The sequence below is a fragment of the Synchiropus splendidus genome, chromosome 19, assembly GCF_027744825.2.
Source record: "Synchiropus splendidus isolate RoL2022-P1 chromosome 19, RoL_Sspl_1.0, whole genome shotgun sequence".
NCBI classification, from domain to species: Eukaryota; Metazoa; Chordata; class Actinopteri; order Syngnathiformes; family Callionymidae; genus Synchiropus; species Synchiropus splendidus.
Window position 1 is genome coordinate 4,187,749 of NC_071352.1, and position 18,618 is coordinate 4,206,366.

Here is an 18,618-nt window from a genome sequence, read left to right on the forward strand (position 1 = left end):
GACAGGAGTGACAGATACTGCTTTATGAGCGAGTGGTTTCATCCGTGCTATTCGGAGCTCCTCCTCCCTCAATGCAACTTGCCAGAGCGATAAGTCTCTGAATGGCGCAGAGAAGGTGCTCATTGTAAAAGCTGCGACCTCTGTTCTCCACCCCTATATCATCTCCTCTCACCTGTCCTGCTGTGGTGAGCCTGACTGGCTGTGGAGGAACTTTTGAGAGGCTTGCAGTTGTGCTAGATCCTTTTGCTGAGCCTGTTTCTGAACTTTCAGTCACCGTCCCTCATCCTGTTTATGATGCTCAGGTGAGTATCCTCCACTTCTTCTAGAGTTTGAACTCTGAGCTTCAAACGCAAGAGAATGTGTCCACCGAAACATTATTTCATCTGTTTTTTTGTCTGTGAAGCCATAAAATAACAACAAAAAATCATTTTGTATCTTTAAGAATCTGACTCTGTCTATGAAACAACAAGCAAAATCCATGGCAAATCATGAACTTGTCTTGGATTAAAAGTCAGCAGGCCTGGTGCACAGTTTGATTTAATATGGTCCACCACTCTTACTACATGGCCCGCAGTGTATTCAACAATCAAAGAACAACTATAGGAGTGAAGTATTCATATCAAATGAACAACACAAATTCACATGAATTCAGGTTCATGAACTGAACTAGCCAGTCTATAGTACTTTTTTGTGTGTTTCAACTCATGTCGTATACATTTGATTTCTTTTCTTTTTCTTTTTTTTTTCTTTGCTTTATCTTAGCTATCGCTAGATTTTTTTTTTTTTTTATTGCCACCTCGCTCCTCTCAAGGAATTCATTGACAAGCCTTCTTTCTCTGTGCACAAGAGAAAATGAGAGGAAGAACTGAGGTCCTGACGCTGACTTCTCTTGGTTTGTCAATTCGTCCCAAGAGAGACGGCTGCTTTTAATGAGGAGGAGGATGAGAAAGATCTGGGCCTGGACCGTTTGCCGGGTTTTCAAGAGGGTGTCAAACCTGCGCAGTTTGGTTGATATGGCGCGCTGCAACAAGGCAGAAGTGCAGGAGCAGGAAGCCGCACAGATGCTGCTCCCTCCATCGTAATGAAGAAGAGCGCTGTTTCTCTGAGAGACGGCTCTTTCCACATGAGAAAGATGTGTCAGGGAGACACGCCGCATCCCTGTTCTAATCATTAGTCTTCAGCTAAGCTCCCTTCGCCAAGTGCTTTCTTTGATGAAGCTTTTTTGGTGATGGCTTCAGCGGCTGCGCTAACTTCAGTTAGTGCTTTGCATCTTGCCGTGTAGGTTCTCCTGCCCTCTTACTGTGGGCGAGTCTGAATTTATATTGATATTGTATTATAATTTATAGAATTCATACCACTTTTATCTTTGTAGTCCATGAACTGGCAAGAAAGTGAAACTAAATCTGAGAAATGCAAAAGAGCTGTTTGAAGACAAACCCTGGTGGCACACAACAAACACACCACCTTCCTCAACACACCCACAAACAGCTGACAACTTTGGTGCTGGCTACGTTCTTAATCCCTGGCCGAGGAAAAGTACTGGAATCTAAACAATTAAAATGCAAATTTCTTCTTTCAAGGCCAGTTAATGACTTTGCCAGGAATCTGTGTCTGCGCGTGTGTAACAACCTCAGTCCTACGGCTGCTTGGGTGAGAGAGGTGAAAGATTAGCGCCATTCTAATAAGCTTCCACTCTGTTCATGGAGAGATTTTACATTTGCATGAGAAGCATTTTCCTTCAAGGGTCACTGGCAGGTTAACGTTAACACGTGAAAAAAGCAACTTTGCAGCCTGTGTTGGATTCAAGTGACCAAGAGACACGCAACAATGTTGTCATAGTCTGTTTTCCTTGAGATAAACTCTGTCATGAAGCATTTCAAAAAACAAAATGCAAGTTAGGGTCAAGCGAAGGACTTTGAATGGCTCTCAAATGTCGAGTGTTTCTGCAGCATGAAACCCCGCGCGAGTCATAATCCTCAACGGTGCTGAAATGATCAGCCACGTCAGCAGAGCAGTGTGATCTGGGAGCACCGTGCAGACCACTGAGTCCTGCCCACATGTCTCCAGTGTGACAACTTTCTAAAGGGAGCTACATGCACAAAACAAGCTTTGTGCTTTGCTGCCTCCCAACATTAATAATTGAAACACATTGCTGCTTGCTGCTTTTCCATCCAGCTCCCAGGACTGACACTTACATGAGTAAATAAGGTGCACACACACACACATGCACGCTCACCAGACAAGTGGTAGGTGGATGGATACAAGCTATAGGGGGAATGTGACATTGCAGTCAAGAAAACTTTCTGAATTATTTACGTGGCTGCAGTGTGTTCACTGGGTTGCGCTCCAGCCCAGTGAACAGTTCCATCTTGTGCACTATTCTCTTCTACTTATCAGGCTTTTACCTTCAGCAATGGGAACTGTGAGTTGGTTTTGCATCAGCTTTGTGACATCAAGCTTCGTTGACCTCCCTTGACTCTTTTTGCCACAGATGGGCAAACTGGAGAACCGCAGTCTGAGCCTGAAGTACCCCGTGTGGCCACGGTTCAACTCCTTCGGTGACGCAGAGCTGGACGACAACCATCTGTCCATTGTCACCTTGGAGGAGAAGCCGTTTGTTATCGTGGAGGATGTGGAGCGGCTGACAGGGACTTGCATGAGGAACTCTGTGCCCTGCAGGAAGCACATTAAAGAGTAAGTTTGTTAATCCTCTCCCTATTATTTCTTGCCGTCGTCTTGCCTGGACATTGTAAGGTTACCAGTTTATCTGATGCATTTGAGTGAAATCTAAATCACTGAAGAAAAAAGGACAAAACATGCAAATATGAGCTGGGGGGACTCTTTTTTTTTTACCCTGACTTCCAATTTGTTTTGACAAACACGGTCAAAAAGGACAAATGGAATGAGTCCTAAAGTCCCATCGTTTCATCTTGTTATATTTGGAGTCGGAAACCTTTCTACATAATCAGTTTCAAACTTTAAATCTTGCCACATGACTGCCTTGTAAATGCCGTCAAGGGGCCGCCAGTTCACACTCTTCTTCACTTTCACCACCCCCATCATTTCCTTTGAATGACTTTCATTCATCTTCTCTTTAACTCACAGATTGACTGACAGGCTGTTTTCAAATGTCACGACTTAAATATAGCTGACATGGAAATCGACTGGGTCAGCGGTTTTGTTTCTTCTTGTTCACGTGCCATTAACTGTTTCCCTGGCCTCATTTTAGAGAGGAATTTACACACTGGGTGAAGCGTTCAATGACATACCACAGAAAATGATTTTGTGAGTGAAAATCATTTTAGCGGGGTATTTTTTGTGACCCATCCTATAAGTATTATCGTGCTGTCTAAATTCTTTGTTGTCTGCAGTAATAATTTTACAGCATACTTTTTTTATTTATACAATTAGTTTATGATTCCTCACTGTAGAAAAGTGCTTTGGAAACGAGGTTCGAGGCACTTTCCTGTGCAAAAGTTGAGATGCCTACATTGTCTAGTCGGGTGCCGGATGACTAATCTGGAAGGAGAAACGCATACACACAAGCTCACACGTTGTGTGCAACCACCACCACTGCCCTACAGAGCCATCCCTGCTCATGCATTCGTAGTGTCCATTTGCAAAGAAGAGTGGAGGGGAGGAGGGAAGGGATGAGGCTTGGCCTGTTCATGCATCTAGAAACACAAGTTTACTCATCCAAGCTGGGCCAGGAACAACTCTCACACGCTGTCCTCTCCAGAGGACAGGACTCCCTCAGGCCCCTATAGTGGCTCTATTTTTCCTGAACAAACAGCCATTCCATGTAGCTGCAGTGCTTAAATGGGAACGCCATGTTCATAAATGCTGTTAATAACATTTTGGCCTAGAAGCTGCACACTCTGCCACAGAGGATCCTGCCAGAAACTTGACTTGCAAGTCCTTGAATGACTGTAAATTAGCCCATGTTTTGCTTATTCATGACCCTCACCCACATCTAGTCCATTGCACTGGACTGTTTTCATCACAATGTATGGCCCCATCTTTGTCTGACAGTGTCTTCGCACAATAACCAGGGGCTGGAGCAAACGCCATCATGCGCTCACCGAACAGATTTGTAGTTTCTATCGATCATATTGTCCGAACCGCTTTGCTTTTGTGCGTTGTGAGATTTGTTTGACAGGTGGATGGTGTCGAGCGCGTGTGGTCTGCGCTTCAGAAGTTGCCGTTGTGTCCTTCGCCATCAAGTTTGCATTCAAGTGCTGGTTAAAATAAAGGACAAGGTTATCTTGTCCTAATTATCACACATCTGAAAGGCAAATGAGGAATCCCAGGTGGCGATGAACAGTGTGTCTGAATTGTTTTGCTCTCAAATGCAGTTATACAGATGGTGGGAAGCTCAAGGATAGAACACTGTCTTAAACTCTGGGACAAAGTTATCAAAGGAGAGGAGGAGCTTTTTTGAAGGTGTGGCGACACCTCTCAAAGAAATGATATCAACATTGTGCAGGTTCTACACCAATTGATGTCCTGCATAAGATTTTCATAGTGTAGCGGACCACGTTTGAAACAACATCTGAAGCCATCAGACATGTTTGACTTTTTACCACTAGTCCTGGTTTAATCATCTATTTTGCAATATTTGTTGGTGGAGCACAGAGGACGTACATGCTCCCATCTGCACTAAAAATTGTGTGTTTCAGATAGCAGTAATGTTTCTGCTTTCTTCAACTTGTTCAGATTTCCTTGCCATTGATTCTGTGGTTGTACCATGAGGAGATGCTTGTACATCACATTGCAACTTGGTCGTGGTGACTGAGGTCTAATGAAAGCATCTTTGTTTCACAGCAACACCACAGAGGGTGGTGGAACTACCATCAAGAAATGCTGCAAAGGATTCTGCATTGACATTCTGAAGAAGATAGCCAAGTATGTGAAGTTCACCTATGACCTGTACCTGGTAACCAATGGCAAACATGGAAAGAAGATAAACAATGTCTGGAATGGGATGGTGGGAGAGGTAAGAGGAGCATTTGCCTCAAGTATGTTCATGATTCTAAAGTTGGGTGTACCTTGCCATATGCGTGACAAAGGCCTGGAGAATCAAACTTAGTCAAGCAAAAATGAATGTCAGGACAGATTCTTGGAGCAATGCTGGTGGGACGCAACAAAGCCAAAACAACAAGCTAATCCCTGGACGTGCACTGGAAAGCACACATGATGAATCATTTGTTACGCCTTAGTCTTTTCCAGTAAAGCTGCAACCAGATGAAAACAACTGCTGTTCAAGGGTGTCTATTGTCCTTTATTTATCATCGGATGAACACCTGATTCTGAGTGAAGACTAAGGTCTTACAAAGTGTTACTTTCAAATTTCAAGTTAAACCTATTAATGATTCCTGTTCGTGTTTCAGTTGGTCTCGAGATCTATCTGCACCAATGTCACATCATCATAAACTCTGGCAAACTCAGTGTTTGACGTGCTTTTAATCCATTTTTCTTAAATGGATTCTCCATTAAAACTATTCTTTTGATTACTTTTTAAATTGCATTTCTTGAATTATGACTTTATACATATGTACATTTAGATTTTAGTTTTAAATATTCATATTGATCAGTGAGTTATTTTTCAGTGGTAGCGTTGGTGAACTTGGCTGTTCTAATACAAGGTGGTCATAATGTCATGGTTGATATCAGGCATATTGTGGCCTGGTTTTTGTGATATATTATAATGTATATTGCATTTCTTTCCTTCCTCCATTCCTTTGTTGTGTATTTTCCTTTTTTTTATTTTTCCAATCCCTCTTCATTCCATCTGCACTTCCTCCAGGTGGTCTATAAGAAAGCCGTCATGGCCGTCGGATCTCTGACGATCAATGAGGAGCGTTCTGAGGTCATCGATTTCTCCGTCCCGTTCGTAGAAACAGGGATCAGCGTCATGGTCTCCCGTAGTAATGGAACCGTGTCCCCATCAGCTTTTCTTGGTGACTATCCCTCCTTACACTTTTCATTTGGTAACGCTCTCACTTGATTGTGTCTTGTTGGGAGTTTGTGCGTCACAATTCAGGCTGGACACCCAGCTGTCAGTACTTGAAGGATTTAAATAATATCCCGATCCACGATGTTACGATGCTCACTTGACCTCGGGGTTGAAAGCACAATGGTGCTCTGTGTTCAGACCACATTGAAGTACATGCACCACGATCAGCATGTCTCCAGCACATCACAATGAACGTGACAATTAGAAGAGCTTAGCAGGAAAACCCTGGTAATAGCTGCTCGCCAACACACACGCACACACACACACACACACACACACACTGCGGCCAAATGCCAGCAGCGCTCTCCCATACATTAGTGGTGAGTGGAATCTCTGCAGTAGTCTTGTGAGCTCAGAGGGAGGACAGAACTGCTGACACCACTATGCTTGTGCACCTCCTCATACTGTAAAACAGGCCAGTATTCGCAAGTACCTCTGCCTAACACTGTGTTGGGATGGTGCAAATATTGTCTGTCGGAGTGAAGAAATACATGAGTTAATAAAGTCTGATTTTAAAGTGCCACTAAGTCGGTATGTCTTTTCCTCATCAGAGCCATTCAGCGCATCAGTGTGGGTGATGATGTTTGTGATGCTCCTACTGGTGACTGCAATGGCTGTTTTCATGTTTGAGTACATCAGTCCTCTTGGCTTCAACCGAAATTTGGCACAAGGGAAAGGTAAGATCCGGAGCACGCCCGCTCTCACGGTGAGTGTAGTCTTACTAACCTTGTATTCAAACCATTTTCCAACTGTCTTAGACCCCCACGGGCCTTCTTTTACCATGGGCAAAGCGGTTTGGCTCCTTTGGGGTCTGGTCTTCAACAACTCTGTTCCGGTGCAAAATCCAAAAGGAACCACCAGTAAGTTCATCGTGTCAGTGTGGGCCTTCTTCGCTGTCATCTTCCTGGCCTCCTACACTGCCAACCTAGCTGCCTTCATGATCCAGGAAGAGTTTGTTGACCAAGTAACTGGACTTTCTGACAACAAGGTAAGTGGGATTTTCATCTCAGAAAAAAAACAAAATCAATAACAATCCAAATACAGCGTTTAGTCACTCTTCCTGTCCTAGTTCTTTGCTCTTTGCTGATACATCCCAGACATGGTTTTATCCGAGACAGAAAAGATGAGTATAAATGAGATGGGGGTTGTGAAAACAGGCTGGCCCACATAAATGGGTGATGTGTTCTATTGAAACTGCAACTCAGTGGAATGAATACATCCGTATTGGGTGAAACAGAGGAGATTATGCTTTTAGAATCTGTCATACAGGGTGATTGACAAAGATTAAAAGATGTGAAGAGAAGAGTGGACGAGACAGTCAGGTGTGATCTGTGACAGAAGAGTGGCAGAGTGAAAGAGAAGCTCTGTTGGACAGTAGCAGAACCTCCCACGGTTTATGGTTAAGAGACAGTAGCACTTGCATGAAGACAAAAGGCAAAGTTAGCAACTGGTGTCAGTTCCCAAAAAGACAGTCCAGTGTAACAAGCAGGACGGACAACATACGGGGGACAACTGACATAGCGCTGCCTGTGAAATAGCACGAGGCCAGGACACTCAAGATGGTACAAGACAGTTGACGGCTGAGGTAAGGGGAAACGAAGGGCAGGATAGAGGGAGGGTGAATGAGAAAGACAGAGGGTCATCCGGGAAAAGAGGGTAAATGGCTGTTTAGACAGATGTGCTGAAGGGACACTCGCTGGTCTTTGGTCAGCAGATTGTTTTTTTTTTTTTTTCTGTTGTTGTTGTTATTCCTTACGCGTTAAAATATCTAAGAGATACTGTATCTGGCTGATATTGATATTAATATTTTTGTCGCCGACAAACCCAATTTTAATGATGTAATTTTGATTAAATTAAAAAATGCACATACATATACATATTCGTTTTAACCTGAATATTCCCCCACATTCTAAATGTTTCATATCCCAAAGCCTACTGTGAGGGATGGAAAGAATCGGACCATGTTGGTCAAAAAAGCATATTTTTAATTCTCCACTTCAATGAAATTCCAATTGTTGTGATGGTCATATTGTTATCAACCAGCATCTGTCTGACCGTCTCACCAAAATAATAATTTTGTGAATTGAAAGCTAGTACTCAAGTTGTCATGGTGCATTCACAATAGTACAAAGGAACCCCAATGAAAATGATCCACCTCCACAGTGTGAGCAAAAATCTGCTAATTTTTACAGTTGTTGCATTGTGTAACACAGCACTGAATGAGGAGTCGATTTAAGCATTGTATTTCAACAGAACCAACACGTTTACGCATTCTTCCAGAACGTACTGCTGACACTTGGTAGGGACCAGTGTTGGGCAAGTAACTTTAGCTTCGGAACTTGGTTACAGTTACTAGTTACCACTTTCAAAAGTACCTTTGTTACTTCAAGTTACTCATTACTTTCAAAGTAACTAGTTACTTGCGAAAGTAACTTTTTTAAAACAGCTGAAACATAATCATCTTCATCATTCCTATATGGCGTTACTCAATAAAAAAGTTAGTCCCCACACTGGTAGGGACTGGACTGGACTGGGGTTGGGTTTTGGAACATTATTTTCAACTGAGACTTGTGCTTTGTGCTTGATGTTTTCTCTCCACAGTTCCAAAATCCATATGCGTACTCACCACCATTCCGTTTCGGGACAGTTCCCAATGGATCAACGGAGAGGAACATTAGGAAGAACTACCCAGCCATGCACCAGTATATGGTCAAGTATCACCAAACCGGAGTCCAGGACGCACTTGTCAGCCTAAAAACAGGGTATGGACATGTGTTCGCACACACTTGCTTTTAGGTTTGGATATTTGAAGTTGCTGTCTTCCAAAGGAAAACGAAAAACCAAATCATCATTGTGGAGTTGTGGATGTTTGTGTGTGTCTGTGCATGTGTGTTTGACAGCTCCACTGAGACTTGGGGGTGAGAGAGGGAGAGAGAGAGAGAGTGTGCAGTGGAGGGATGTTAAGGTGATAAAACCGCTAACCAAGGGCACACTGCTGGAGTGAAACCTTTCAAGGTGGTTAAATGGATTGAAAAGAGTGTGAAGGGATGATGGAAATAAAAGGAAAGAGGTGAGTCCAACTTAAAGTCACACTGGGAAAAGAGGAAATGGAGCGGGCTAATTATCCAAGGGCGAGTGTGTGTTGGAGAATACGGGGAGGGACTTTTGGCGAGCAGGTCACGGCTGAGGGACATTGAGGAGAAACGCCAAACGTGAATAGAGTCAAACAGGAAGAAATGTAATGTTGGTCCTCACATTGTCATTGCAATTTAAATATTTCTTGACGGATAAATATCCAAGTCATGCTGTGACCACTGCAATAAGGTTGGGGTTAGGCAAGCCGTGGGACCGGGCTAATTTCATTGGACATATGACCGTGTGTCAGTTGCTATTTAAAGCCCCTCAAACGGCTCTGCGTTTAAGTCACAGTGACTTTCTAGATGCACTAAGGAGAATAGCCACGTAAGGGGTTATAAATAGTAACTGACGTCCCAAGTAATTCAGGGATACAGCCACACCCCCACCTGGAACGCAGAATGTATAGCGCCATCCCTCCGCTTACCTAAACCCAACCTCCGTCTTTTGTCAGTACAGTCTCACAATGTGACTTAGCGCTTCTCTGCCCAAAACGTCGACATGTGACTTTCAGGAGTGAGAATGCCAGCAGCAGATGAGCAACACAGCATTGTGCAGCTGTTTGTGGCTCGATGGCTGGTGAGCACTGATCATGTATGATGCTGACAGGCTTTTACATTAGAAATCGTCTTTAAAGTTGAGGGGAAGCTCAAAATAGTGAATTCTATTAGCTGACCTGTTTCCTAGTGGGTTAGGTTTGGCACCTGGACCTTTGTGAACCGGTGGGGACGGGCTTCATGTCGTCGCATAGCTCACAGGGGTTTGTTCATCTGATGGACACCTTATTCTGAAGCAATGATGTGTGCATCTCTTTCTTCTTCCTGGCGCAGTCCCTTTAAAATTTGTTAAATTAAGATGTTGCATATTCTAGACACAGTAAAGATCAAGGTGAGTTGTTTTTGTCTTTTTTGGTCATTCCCTTTGTCTCATTGAAAGATTTTACCATTGTTCAGCTAACGTTTTATTGATGTCCCCAAACCGCGCCTCCCCCCTCAAACATTGTACTTTGTAGTCTCCTGCTTCATGTAGTCCTGTGTTTCAGGTAAGTCAATGAGCCATGATCCCAGACTATGGATTGGAAAGCTCTTTTCTAATGGTTGACCTTGCATGCCCACCCCCTCCCAGATGTTGACAGAGGCACAATTTTCCTCCAGTTCCTGTATCACTGTTTTTTCAAAGATAAAAGCAAGAATTGGAAGAGTAACAACACGTTTTACATATATATTTTTCCCGTTCCAAAGATGACATGCTATCTGAAATGCATTTTCTTTTGCTTTTTGAAGATGCAACATATGTTGGGCTGATCCCTGGGAGGGGCACCAGAGATCCTAAAAATGGAATTGTAGTTCAGGCCATGGAAAATGTTCAACAATGTCGTCATTCAGAATATTTTCTGTAGCTTTTCTTTGGGCTTTCACAGCTGTGATGCTTTGATCCAGAGTTTCAGTGACCTACTCATCTGGGAAAAAAATAGCATAAAGTCACTTGAGGAATTTTCTCTTCTACTTAGTTACTTACGTAAAAGGTACGATTACGTTGCTTTGAAAGGTCTGTATTCCATGTTCTGCTGGTAGGCCCATAATGCACTGCAAACATTATGAATTAGAAAAAAAAACTGAACTGACTGCGGTTCATTTCCATAGAATTAAGCTAACTATGTGGGTCCAAAATAATAGTACAACAATTTACGAAAAGATGCTACTTCAAGTGCATTGAGTTCATACAGAGGGATTGCAGAAGGAAAGGGAAGGTTTGGCCTTTGGGAGGAGTTCAAGGGTGTAGTGCAGACAACTAGAATCTGATGTTGTTTCGTCTGACGGACGAGACATTCATAAGTCAACAACCCTTTTTTCCCCATGACGAAAACAAGGCACCAATGTAAGAATAACACTGACAAAAACTGCGTGTGTGTTATAGTTGACACTAAAAACAAGTCTAAAATATTTTGCAAGGAACGAAAAATAATCAATTTATGACAGCAGAAGAATTCTACATTTACAGCAGGTGTCCTCTTGCCGGCAGCTTCAAACAAGATGAAGATAACTTGCACACACACGAACCAAAGCAAAGCCACCTACATGCATAGTTGTACTAACATATCCAAACTTCCCACTGAGCCATTGCTGGTCGGGAGGAAAATTGCAGTGACTGGAGTGTTTATGTCGCCTGGAGATGTACAGGTTGTTGTGGGTTGGTAGTAAACACCACAATGACCACCATCTCAGCTGAACATAAAACCACAGCGCTTCTTGAGTTGCAGCCCAAGACCAAATTCACAATAAACTAGTAAAGCTTCACTTTTAAATCTGAAGTGTTTCTTCTCTGTACCGGAGAATCAAAGAGAATTCCAGCTTTCTGGTTAGGAACACAGTCATGTCTTGCAGCGTAATGGTGCTGCCAGTATTCTCTGCTCCACAGTCTTAAAAGAAAACACACACTTGCAGTCAAGCCTGCCTCACCGCATGCTTGGACTTGTAAGTGGAACCAGCACTGGGTTAAGCTCATTACGCAGCAGAACTATCAGCAGTCGGCCTCTGTCAGAGTTCTGGACTGACATTCAGTAAATGTTCTATTAGCAAAGCCCTTTCTGGGTCTGTGAGAGTGTGCCGTGCAGTGGAGTCACTGCTGCTGATGCTGACATCAGTTGCATTGAAAATGTCAGCCTGGTGTGTGTGTGTGTGTGTGTGTGTAGGGAAGGGGGCGGGGGGTTGTTCATGTTTGTGTCTCTGAAGTTTGTTTGGGTTGCCCATGTGCCTCAGAGGATCTGTCATCAGTGAAGTGTGCGTTATTGAACCATCACCACTCCCAACTGTGTCCTCTGCGTGTTTGGTTACGCTTGGATTGCACTTCTATTGGAGATGATTTAACACTTCACAATTGATCCGCAAGCAACACATTGTGACAAATAAGACTCTCTCTCTCTCCCCTCTCTCTCTCTCTCTCTCACACACGTATCTGTCTGCTGTGCACGTCACACTCACCCTCTATTACATTTTAAGCATCAATCTCTTTTTTTATCGGTCTCCTCTCTTTGTCTTTGTCTTCTTCTCTGTGTCTTCTGCTTTAAAGCAAACTGGACGCCTTCATCTATGATGCTGCGGTGTTGAACTACATGGCTGGCAGAGATGAAGGGTGTAAGCTGGTGACCATTGGCAGCGGGTAACTAGAATTATCATTCTTTCGCATAAACATGTTCGGTGGATAAAACTGTTTTTGTAGCTCAAGAGAACCAGAAGAACACAGCCAACCATTTCACAATGCCCCAGAGCTTGTCACCGGAAACATCCTGGTTATGAGCTGACAAGCAATGACCGTATCTGACGTCCTCATGATCCAACATCATCATCTATATGTATCAAAATGCTCCTCTTTGGGTACAAGCTGCTTCGAACCTGCACCAAACCTGCTAGTGTATGTGTGCCCCAAAGGCCTATGGGAGATGAATGAAAGCGCACAGTTCTCTGAAATTCCTATCAAATGCACATTCCCAATGTCTTGAACATGTGCAAGTCCATACAAAAGAAGTGGCAAGAATATTTTCACACTTCGAAATACATGAAAGAATCCTTCCTCCCTCTCTAGTAGCAATGACACCAGAATAATTCTCTCTCCATCAGAAGAAGCTTGACTCTCTTTTACTCACGTAATTAAATGACGTGTCAAAGTCGCCAAACAAAAACATCCAGCAACGAATCAAGCTACTTTTGTTGGAGAGCATTTTGTGTTGCATTGGGTGCATTTGACCATGAGCCAGGCGAGTGCAGCCACTGCATGGTGGCAAGATGATGCACTGTGGAAGTCCAGGTGACAACTTCCGCGCTCATCTGTAAGCAACTTGCAGTTTCCTGACGTTCATCAAACACGTGGGGATTCACGAAGGAAACAGGAGAAGCAGAAGATTCTGAAGCTGAAACCGATTACAGAAACTATAATATAAACTAGATCTCAACTGCTTTTACTGTCAGTTAAGAACTTCACAATCGGATCATAATAGAGAAAACACAGAAGTCCAGCTCTGTGACAACCGTTGAAATCCAAGCTACAAACACTGACTGATGTGGGTATGTGAAGAAAACGACAGAAAACGTGTGACAATGTTCATGTGAAATAATCGTTTTTCTCTCATAAATCAAACTTCTAGCTGTTGCCAATCACATGTCGCCATCCACTCTCTATCCCAGCATGCCGGGGAACCAGGTGCTCTCAGGGTTCTCTTGAGATATGGATGTGATGCTCTGCGCACAGATCGGTGGTGCGCCAACCTGGCTCATGTCAAACGTGCTTGAAAGGAAGTGACTTAACTTCACATTCTAACAATGTTTATTTTTTCCACTGTAGCCAAGGAAGGACTGCTCAACAGTTGGTGCAGACACTCATGAAGTTTATTAGCAATGATCTAGCCATCTGCTATCGCACCTTATTGCCAATTGATCTTTGTGGTTGTTTACAGGTACATTTTTGCCACCACTGGCTATGGAATCGCCCTGCAAAAAGGCTCCTACTGGAAACGACAGGTGGATTTGGCTATTCTTGCCATCATTGGAGATGGTGAGTGATGCACCTGTCAGTGCTGTGACCCCGACATCAATGGGGTTTGGAGAGGGACTTTCTTTTTGATGCTGTGCGTTATTGCTGTGATTAGTTGGAATGAAAGGTTTAACTGTGAATAGGAACAAAGACCTAAATGAAAACGTTTTCAGTATCGATCTCATGCCACACCTCACTTTCCTCATGCATTTCCATCCGAGCCAAGCTATTGACGGTGGACAGGTCCAACAAAATCTATTCACTCTCCCAACGGCTCAAGTTTTCCCAGAATTATTGACTTGTTTATTTTCATTTGACTGAGCAGCCTGTGTCAAAGTTTATTTAATTTTCATCTTCCGCTGCAGATTCTCTGTTTGATAACAAAATTCATGACACAGGCCTCAAGGCTGCAAAAGCACCCGGGGCCTTTGGGAACTCACCCACAGATCGCCATTAAGCTACGCACTGAGAGCATGACGGCAGAGTCGTGGTGCAAAAACTGTGCTTCGTACTGGAAGAAGTCGTCCCCAGCAGTCCTAATAGTGTGTGTGTGCACGCTGCACACTGCTTTTATTACAGTATCCTCAGCAGTCATTGCATTAATAATACTGTCTGGCAAAATCCGGGAGTCAGACAGCTGCAGCTTTTACCGACAGATTGATTTACATTTTGCATTTTGCTGATGCAGCCACTCACAATAAGTGCACTGAGGTTGATTAAAGGAACGTGACACTCGAGAAGTAAGACTGATGACAAAGATGTCATGTCAAGAAGGAACCTGTAGGTGGAGGATTAACTGAGGAGACCCAAAGCTTTCAGTGACTGACAGGTCTGTGAGCGAGGATGGATGGCCAGTACTGTCCCACATGGAAGCATGGAAGACTGAGATGGCAACAGCAAGGAGAGGTTCACAAGTTTGGCTTGCAAGATGGCGCTATCTGCTTTGTTGTGAACAGCATGTGGAACAGTAGCTGGAGTGTAATAGCATATCCTTGTTCAAAGAACAATCTAGCGATGGCTCAGGTGTCTATCTTTCACTTTTGAAGCTGCTGTACCTTGAAATTCTGCCTTTATTGTCAATGCTAAATCCAACTAGCTGGAACCTCAGAAACACAAAATAAGCTTTGAGCTTTGACACATTGTTGACACCGACCTCACTCTGAGGTGGATGACAGCACCTGCCTGTGACTTTTAGAATTGATTTTAAAGTTCTTCTGTCCGTTTTTAAAGCTCTAAATGGTCTTGACCCTCAGTACCTAGCGGAGCTTTTAACCCCCGACGTCCCTCCGCGGTCCTTGAGGTCAGCTGACCAGCTGCTCCTGGAGGTACCTAAAACTAAGCGGGAGAGACCGGGCTTTCTCAGTCCCCATGTTAGACAGGCACCATCACTGTCCACTTTTAAAACACTTCTTAAAACGCACTTTTACTCTTTGGCTCTTTCACAGCTGATCTTTTTAGTAATTTTTAGTGTATCTGCCCTGTTTAATTTTATGTATGTATTGTTTTAAATGTCTGTTTTATCCTGATTTTACAGTTGGACAGCACTAAGCGACGCTCTTGTATTGTTTTTTAAGTGCTTTATAAATAAATATGGTATGGTACCTGTGCGGCCAATAATCACCCGATGAGAATAATGTCCGTCATTTGAATATATAATTCAACTACAGGACATGTTTTGGTATGCTTCCTGGCATGGAGCTAGACAAAGGTGCTACACTTTAAACAGTTAAAAACAACACAAACAGCTGACAAAAATCATTGGCGGCCCCATTAAAAAGTATAATGAGTATTAAGTATTAAGTAATAATAACGTTTTTTTCAATGACCAGATGATGGTTGTGCCGTGAGTGCTCAAGAGATCAAAACCTGTTGGAAGGATCCTTCCAATAGGGAAATGTGAGAATGTTGTTGAAAAGTGTGTAGTCACTTTCAAAACCAGAACTTGAAAACCCATATTCTTGCATGGGTTGGTCTGGCTCTTGGGCCTTGTTAATAGTTAGCAACAGGGGTGCAAAGTAGGTGGGAAATCATGGAGTGTTTCTATGGAGACATGACTTATTCTATTAGAGGTGAGATAAAAGCGTATCGATCGGCTTGGGCCAAGTTATCGCAAAACAATGCAACACATGATGGAAAGGTTACAGTGCGATGCTACACGTGCCAGTGCGGTAGTTGCAGCCCTGAGATGACTGTAATCTGGAGTGATAGCAGGAATGAAGAGTTTATACTTGGGTGCCAGGAAATGTTTGAATGAAACATTGGGAGCGTCACAGCACATACCATGAAACCTAGTGAGAAATACAATCGTGCATCAGCTGCAACAGTATTAAAGAGGCAAATCTTCAGAAATGAAGTTCCCCACATGGCATCGCTTCCCCTCCAACAGCAAGCGCGGTTATCAAGCTCTGAATGACACAGATTGGATTAGCGGCACGGCAAATGTCACAGAGAAGGTGGAGAGGGAGAGGACACGGGGAGGCTGAGGAGATAAGGTCTTTCCAGCTTCCTACCTGTTTTGTTATCAAAGAAAGAAGACAACAAAGAGGAAATGCGTGTGGGGCGTTAGCTGAACATTTGAAGCTGAGGTGGTTTTGTTTCAAAAATGTATTGAACTCTGATCAAGTGTCAGTTTTGGAAGAAGAGTTTCATTTCGACTCCATGTTCTAGCATTCATGTCACTTTAACTGTCTCAGATGATTGGATTTTTTTCATTTCCTAGATTATCAACTTCCAATGATTCTTACAGAAGTCGATTCCTTTTTATCAGTCCTGATGTGATACCCAGTAAATGCACGCTACACTTCTCAATCTGTCTGAATGTAGAAGTCACAGCTCCCCATTTCTCCTCGTTCATTCATTCATATTACATTGACTATGTGCCAGTGGGCAGGACCTGCCTCTTCTGGGGTTTGCTAGATTTCTACTTTGGCATCCTGAAACTCCACTCTCAGCTTCACTGGGAGGAACAAGTGTGCGTCGTCTGCCTTTTTTTCCTGGAATTATTTTTCACTTTCTGTGTCAATAGACATTTGGTTGGTAGTTGTGGTCGAGTGTGGTACTGGTCTGCTGAATTGCAGTGATGTGTCCAGCCTGATATGCTCCTCCAGGAATGCCACCAAAATGGTTTGCACTGTCAGTCTGCTGATACATTCGTCCTTGAATCCAACCTTGTCCTTGATGTTGAGGTCTTTCAGAATCAGATTTAGTGCCATGGTCAGTGGGGATCCCACCAACTAGGAACGTGCTATCGGAATTAAGTGCTGTCAATAAAAAATGAAAATGAAAATAAATAAATAAACAATTAAATAAATTATAATAACCCACAAACAACAAATGTTGATCACAAATTCAACAGTCAGTCAACAGTCAGACAGCCAAGGGAAAGAAGCTGTTCTTGTGACGGGAGGTTCTGGTCTGGATGGACCGTATCCTCCTGCCAGAGGGAGGAGGAACAAACAGTCCATGTCCAGGGTGAGAAGGGTCAGCTCTGATCCCAACCTGCACGTCTCTGGGTCACCTTCCGATCACCTTCTCAGCAGAACGTACGATGTGCTGCAGTCTGCTCTTGTCCCTGGTGGTAGAGCTGTTGTACCAGATGGTGAAAGAGGAGCTGACGATGGACTGGATGATGGCTGTGTGGAACTCCACAACTTTGTCAGCAGCCGTAGTTTTCGTAGCTGCCTAAAGAAGAACATTCTCTGCATTCTCCCTCCTGTAAGCCGAAAAAGCAAGACATATATTAACATATTCTTAGCATTTGCTGAGGTTCTTCTAATTTATTTGATCGTTTCAATATAATAGCCATTTGATCTTTCCTTGTGTTGTTTTTTTGTCGACTCATAGCTTCCGTGTTGACTTTGACTTTGGTCCCCAGTCATCATATACTCTTTATTTTCACATTTCTTCCCTCCTTCATTTCTGATTTCTCCAAACCCTCTTTTCTCTCCATGGTTTGGGGCACAAACTTTGATATTCCTCTATATTTTCTGTTGTGAAAACTGATCAGAACTTTCCATTAGGTACATCTCATTCAGGAACTCTGGCTATTAGTAGCCGTCTTATCTGCCTTTGTAGCCTTTTTAGTATCAAAGTTTCATGGGATGCTCACTGACCTGGAAAGGATTCAAGTCACAACTCCTGTTCTTTTATCTCAGGTGAAATGGAGGAACTGGAAGCACAGTGGCTCACCGGCATTTGCCATAATGAGAAGAATGAGGTGATGTCCAGCCAGCTGGATGTGGACAACATGGCCGGTGTCTTCTACATGCTGGCCACTGCCATGGGGCTCTCACTCATCACCTTTGTTTCTGAGCATCTCTTCTACTGGAGGCTCAGATACTGTTTCACTGGGGTCTGCTCTGGCCGCCCGGGTCTGCTTTTCACCATCAGTCGGGTAAGATTCTTCCTCTCGTGTATTTGTTGTAGATTTGGCTGCTTTGTGACTTGGCCCAACAATGCTTGAATGATGCAAGAAATGAAGCGACTTGATGCTAAAACCAAATAAAATCATTTCTGATGGAGAGAAGAGACTGTGAAATGCGCCGAAGTGTTTCTGCGCTGTCTGATGTTTTGAGTTTGGGCACTTAATGGTGAGGGCGGAACTTACATTTGAACAATTTAATTCCTGAAGGTTAATGAACTGTGACTCGTGAGAGAAAAAAAAGATCCTGACAATCATGAATACACACATGGCCAAGGTTTTTTTGTGGTAAAAGAGTTTTTTTCTGCATGCACACTGCATGTCCCCTAATGCACTGCAAGAGGAGTTGAAATTCTTTGTACCTGAAAATGGGAAATAACTGTTCTTTTTTATCTCTCTCCATTCTCCCTTGGGTCATCCCTCATGTCTTTCTCTGATCCCCATGTGTTGCGACCCCCCACGTATGCTTGTGTGTTACTCACCTCCCGCTCATCATTTCGATTCGCACATTTGTGACATC

General features: G+C 43.4%; 1 protein-coding gene across 2 annotated transcripts in view; it reads left to right on the plus strand.

The window, feature by feature from the left end:
* Positions 1-18,618, plus strand: part of grin2aa (glutamate receptor, ionotropic, N-methyl D-aspartate 2A, a) — a 92,077-nt gene that overhangs the window by 67,664 nt on the left and 5,795 nt on the right. For both annotated transcript variants that reach the window (XM_053850663.1, XM_053850662.1), the window contains 9 exons: positions 2,492-2,694; positions 4,825-4,996; positions 5,807-5,960; positions 6,568-6,693; positions 6,775-7,004; positions 8,618-8,778; positions 12,221-12,310; positions 13,602-13,699; positions 17,833-18,071. In XM_053850663.1, coding sequence (XP_053706638.1) covers positions 2,492-2,694; positions 4,825-4,996; positions 5,807-5,960; positions 6,568-6,693; positions 6,775-7,004; positions 8,618-8,778; positions 12,221-12,310; positions 13,602-13,699; positions 17,833-18,071 — 1,473 coding nt within the window. The remainder of the gene's footprint in view (positions 1-2,491; positions 2,695-4,824; positions 4,997-5,806; positions 5,961-6,567; positions 6,694-6,774; positions 7,005-8,617; positions 8,779-12,220; positions 12,311-13,601; positions 13,700-17,832; positions 18,072-18,618) is intronic.